The following is a 6,000-nucleotide window of genomic DNA, read 5'->3' as shown; positions in this document are numbered from 1 at the left end:
CTCCTGTCTCTACTCTACCGTCTCTACTCTCCTGTCTCTACTCTCCTGTCTCTACTCTCCTGTCTCTACTCTACCGTCTCTACTCTACAGTCTCTAATGTCTCTACTCTACAGTCTCTAATGTCTCTACTCTCCTGTCTCTACTCTCCTGTCTCTACTCTCCTGTCTCTACTCTCCTGTCTCTACTCTACCGTCTCTACTCTACAGTCTCTAATGTCTCTACTCTACTGTCTCTACTCTCCTGTCTCTACTCTCCTGTCTCTACTCTCCTGTCTCTACTCTACCGTCTCTAATGTCTCTACTTTACCGTTTCTACTCTCCTGTTTCTACTCTCCTGTCTCTACTCTCCTGTCTCTACTCTACCATCTCTACTCTCCTCTCTCTACTCTACAGTCTCTAATGTCTATACTCTCCTGTTTCTACTCTACCGTCTCTACTCTACCGTCTCTACTCTACCGTCTCTACTCTACCATCTCTACTCTCCTCTCTCTACTCTACAGTCTCTAATGTCTATACTCTCCTGTCTCTACTCTACCGTCTCTACTCTACCGTCTCTACTCTACCGTCTCTACTCTACCATCTCTACTCTCCTCTCTCTACTCTACAGTCTCTAATGTCTATACTCTCCTGTTTCTACTCTACCGTCTCTACTCTACAGTCTCTAATGTCTCTACTCTCCTGTCTCTACAGTCTCTACTCTACAGTCTCTGTCTCTACTCTCCTGTCTCTACCGTCTCTACTCTTCTGTTTCTACTCTCCTGTCTCTACTCTACCGTCTCTACCATTTCTACTCTACCGTCTCTACTCTCCTGTCTCTACTCTACCGTCTCTACTCTACCATCTCTACTCTAACATCTCTACTCTAACATCTCTACTCTAACGTCTCTACTCTACCGTCTCTACTCTACCGTCTCTACTCTCCTCTCTCTACTCTCCTGTCTCTACTCTACCATCTCCACTCTCCCGTCTCTACTCTCCTGTCTCTACTCTACCATCTCCACTCTCCTGTCTCTACTCTACCATCTCTACTCTCCTGTCTCTACTCTACCATTTCTACTCTACCGTCTCTACTCTACCATCTCCACTCTCCTGTCTCTACTCTACCATTTCTACTCTACCATCTCTACTCTCCTGTCTCTACTCTACCATTTCTACTCTACCGTCTCTACTCTCCTCTCTCCACTCTCCTGTCTCTACTCTACCATTTCTACTCTACCGTCTCTACTCTCCTGTCTCTACTCTCCTGTCTCTACTCTCCTGTCTCTACTCTACCATCTCTACTCTACCGTCTCTACTCTACCATTTCTACTCTACCGTCTCTACTCTCCTGTAGAGTAGAGACTCTACCGTCTCTACTCTCCTGTCTCTACTCTACCGTCTCTACTCTACCATCTCTACTCTAACATCTCTACTCTCCTGTCTCTACTCTAACGTCTCTACTCTACCATCTCTACTCTACCGTCTCTACTCTACCGTCTCTACTCTCCTCTCTCTACTCTCCTGTCTCTACTCTACCGTCTCTACTCTACCGTCTCTACTCTACCGTCTCTACTCTACCATCTCTACTCTCCTCTCTCTACTCTACAGTCTCTAATGTCTATACTCTCCTGTTTCTACTTTACCGTCTCTACTCTACAGTCTCTAATGTCTCTACTCTCCTGTCTCTACCGTTTCTACTCTACAGTCTCTAATGTCTCTACTCTCCTGTCTCTACCGTCTCTACTCTACAGTCTCTACCGTCTCTACTCTACCGTCTCTACTCTACCGTCTCTACTCTACCGTCTCTACTCTACCGTCTCTACTCTACCGTCTCTACTCTTCTGTTTCTAGTCTCCTGTCTCTACTCTCCTGTCTCTACTCTACCGTCTCTACTCTACCGTCTCTACTCTACCGTCTCTACTCTACCATTTCTATTCTACCGTCTCTACTCTACCATCTCTACTCTACCGTCTCTACTCTACCATCTCTACTCTAACATCTCTACTCTCCTGTCTCTACTCTAACGTCTCTACTCTACCGTCTCTACTCTACCGTCTCTACTCTACCGTCTCTACTCTCCTCTCTCTACTCTCCTGTCTCTACTCTACCGTCTCTACTCTCCTCTCTCTACTCTCCTGTCTCTACTCTACCATCTCCACTCTCCTGTCTCTACTCTACCATTTCTACTCTACCGTCTCTACTCTCCTGTCTCTACTCTCCTGTCTCTACTCTACCATTTCTACTCTCCTGTCTCTACTCTACCGTCTCTACTCTCCTGTCTCTACTCTACCGTCTCTACTCTCCTGTAGAGTAGAGACTACCGTCTCTACTCTCCTGTCTCTACTCTACCGTCTCTACTCTCCTGTCTCTACTCTACCGTCTCTACTCTCCTGTCTCTACTCTACCGTCTCTACTCTCCTGTCTCTACTCTACCGTCTCTACTCTCCTGTCTCTACTCTACCGTCTCTACTCTCCTGTAGAGTAGAGACTCTACCGTCTCTACTCTACCGTCTCTACTCTCCTGTCTCTACTCTACCATCTCTACTCTAACATCTCTACTCTCCTGTCTCTACTCTAACGTCTCTACTCTCCTGTCTCTAGTCTGTCTCTACTCTACCGTCTCTACTCTTCTGTTTCGAGTCTACTATCTCTAATCTCTCTACTCTCCTGTTTCTACTCTCATCTCAGCAAGGACGGGATGTAGAGCTTAGCTTTCTAATAGACTATAACATTGATGATGAACTGATAAACTTTTTTATCTACAACTTAATATAACCCCCCCATCCATAACACAGTGAGAATACTCTCTCCTCTCCTCTTTCTTTCTCTCCTCTCCATCTCTCTCTCCTCTCCTTTTTCCTTCTCTCCTCTCCATCTCTGCCTCCTCTCCTCTTTCTTCTCTCTCTTCCATGTATCTCTCCATCTCCCCTCCTTTCCTCTCATTGCGTCTCCTCTCATTAATTTTTCCTCTGCATCTCTTCTCTCCTCTCTCATTTTCTCTCTGTTCCTGTTTTAGCAGAAGACAGAATAAGCTATCATTGTGTTCCTATTTTGCATTTGAAAGCTTGTGAAGAATTGCAATAATGCATTTAAAGCATGTAAATAAACCCCATTATGAATTTAAAGCGTATAAACAAACACGTCAATTAGGCACTCTTTCTACAGCGAAGTATTCATTTGTTTAGCCTTCTGTTGAGTCACTAGACTACACAACAAGCTACTGTTTAGTCTTCTGTTGAGTCAATAGACTACACAACAAGCTACTGTTTAGCCTTCTGTTGAGTCACTAGACTACACAACAAGCTACTGTTTAGCCTTCTGTTGAGTCACTAGACTATACAACAAGCTACTGTTTAGTCTTCTGTTGAGTCACTAGACTACACAACAAGCTACTGTAGCCTTCTGTTGAGTCACTAGACTACACAACAAGCTACTGTTTAGCCTTCTGTTGAGTCACTAGACTACACAACAAGCTACTGTAGCCTTCTGTTGAGTCACTAGACTACACAACAAGCTACTGTTTAGCCTTCTGTTGAGTCACTAGACTACACAACAAGCTACTGTTTAGCCTTCTGTTGAGTCAGCAGACTACACAACTATTCATTTCAATAGATCTTTGTTGTGCTTCTACAGTGCTGACTGACTGATTCATACGTTCATGAATCATCAATACATATGTACATTATGACGAGGAGATCATCTGGCGAAGAGCAGGGAATGAGGAAATACAGCTTCCTCATCTATTGACCGAAGAAAGCCCCCCTCATACGTACCAGGCATGACAGAGTTGGCTTGCTGCTGGCTCATCTGGGCGGCCAGGCCTTGCTGCTGCATCGACAACTGGTGAAGCTTGGCCAACTGAATCACAGACAGGAGGGAGACAGACGGACGGGCGGGCGGGCAGAGAGAGAGACAAGAGGACAGATGGGTAGGTAGACAGTCAGACAAACAGACAGAAACAAAGACAGAGAGATAGACAGAAGACAGACAGACAGACAGACAGACAGACAGACAGACGGGCAGGCGGGCGGGCGGGCAGAGAGAGCGAGAGACAGGAAGACAGATGGGTAGGTTTTACAGTCAGACAAACAGACAGACAGACAGACGGGCAAAGAGAGAGACAGAGTGACACACAGTGACACAGAGACAGATGGTTTGGGTAAAAACGGAAGAAATAACACACAGCAGTCATGAATACGATACAGAATTAATCTTGACTAGGAAACGTTTTACAGTTCAGAATTAACCTTGACTAGGAAACGTTTTACAGTTCAGAATTAACCTTGACTAGGAAACGTTTTAGAGTTAATTTACTAATTTCAGCATATTTCACAGCGTGATTACTGTACATACCTCTGAATGTGGAATGCCATATTGGTTCTGTACAGCGTACATCTGAAACGAGGAAGAACAAGAAATGTTTCAGAAAAATGTAATCAACTCCTATTCTCTCCGTCGTGGTTTACTTCCCCAGATATAGTGCCATTGAGATCAAAAGAGCTATTTTTCAAGGGAGACGTTGGTAGCCTCTCAGAGAGGTTTAGAAATAACACTTCAAATCCACTATCAGCATCAAAGACAACAGTTCAATGACACGGCTGCTGAGGGAGAGAGAGAAAGGGAGCGTGTGTGTGTGTGTGTGTGTGTGTCCGCGCTTGTTGTTCTCACCAGCCTCCTTATATAAGACTTATATCAGGATTTTAACCACTTTTGCAGCAGAAACCCTAGCAGGTCTGACTGTTGAAATTACACCCAATACAGGAACGTAGAGTTGACGCAGCGTTCTGCTGTTCAGGCTAATAGGAGGAAGTGGTTTTATGTACCAGGAAGTAAGGATACAAATGCAGCTCCTCTACTAAAGGTGAGAGGGAGCCCTGGGGCTTTAGAAGAGGCTCTACGTGTGTGTGTGTGTGTGGTGTGTGTGTGTGTGTGTGTGTGTGTGTGTGTGTGTGTGTGTGTGTGTGTGTGTGTGTGTGTGTGTGTGTGTGTGTGTGTGTGTGTGTGTGTGTGTGTGTGTGTGTGTGTGTGTGTGTGTTTGTGTGTGAGACACTGCTGGGGGAGTAACTTTTTTACTTTACCATTTCGGTAGCACCTCATGACACGATTATAACCTGTCATTATATGGTCATAACACGTTATGACTCTCCCCTCCCCCTTCCCCCTCTCCTCAAACCATTTGGGGGGGGGGGGGGGGGGGGCATTCTACATCAAACCATTTGGGGGGGGGACATTCTTCATCAAACCATTTGGGGGGGGCATTCTACATCAAACCATTTGGGGGGGGGGCATTCTACATCAAACCATTTGGGGGGGGGGGGCATTCTTCATCAAACCATTGGGGGGGGGCATTCTACATCAAACCATTGGGGGGGGGGGGGCATTCTACATCAAACCCATTTGGGGGGGGGGGCTTCTACATCAAACCATTTGGGGGGGGGGCATTCTACATCAAACCATTTGGGGGGGGGGGCATTCTTCATCAAACCATTGGGGGGGGCATTCTTCATCAAACCATTTGGGGGGGGCATTCTACATCAAACCATTTGGGGGGGGCATTCTACATCAAACCATTTGGGGGGGGGGCATTCTTCATCAAACCATTGGGGGGGGGGGCATTCTACATCAAACCATTTGGGGGGGGCATTCTACATCAAACCATTTGGGGGGGGCATTCTACATCAAACCATTTGGGGGGGGTATTCTTCATCAAACCATTTGGGGGGGGCATTCTTCATCAAACCATTTGGGGGTGGGGCATTCTACATCAAACCATTTGGGGGAGGCATTCTACATCAAACCATTTGGGGGGGGCATTCTTCATCAAACCATTGGGGGGGGGCATTCTACATCAAACCATTTGGGGGGGGGCATTCTACATCAAACCATTTGGGGGGGGCATTCTACATCAAACCATTTGGGGGGGGGGGCATTCTACATCAAACCATTTGGGGGGGGGCATTCTACATCAAACCCATTTGGGGGGGGGGCATTCTACATCAAACCATTTGGGGGGGGGCATTCT

The 6,000-nt window shown here is 46.3% G+C and overlaps 1 protein-coding gene across 2 annotated transcripts in view; it reads right to left on the bottom strand.

Annotated features, from left to right (window-relative positions):
* The window catches only part of LOC115207274 (poly(rC)-binding protein 4-like), a 48,581-nt gene that overhangs the window by 19,948 nt on the left and 22,633 nt on the right, over positions 1-6,000 (bottom strand). For both annotated transcript variants that reach the window (XM_029774254.1, XM_029774255.1), the window contains exons 6-7: positions 4,332-4,373; positions 3,752-3,836 (exon numbers count right to left, since the gene is read on the bottom strand). In XM_029774254.1, the coding sequence (XP_029630114.1) occupies positions 3,752-3,836; positions 4,332-4,373 (127 nt within the window). The remainder of the gene's footprint in view (positions 1-3,751; positions 3,837-4,331; positions 4,374-6,000) is intronic.

This window comes from Salmo trutta, chromosome 14 (genome assembly GCF_901001165.1).
Source record: "Salmo trutta chromosome 14, fSalTru1.1, whole genome shotgun sequence".
In the NCBI taxonomy this organism is placed as follows: Eukaryota; Metazoa; Chordata; class Actinopteri; order Salmoniformes; family Salmonidae; genus Salmo; species Salmo trutta.
This window is presented reverse-complemented; position numbering and strand designations above follow the sequence as displayed.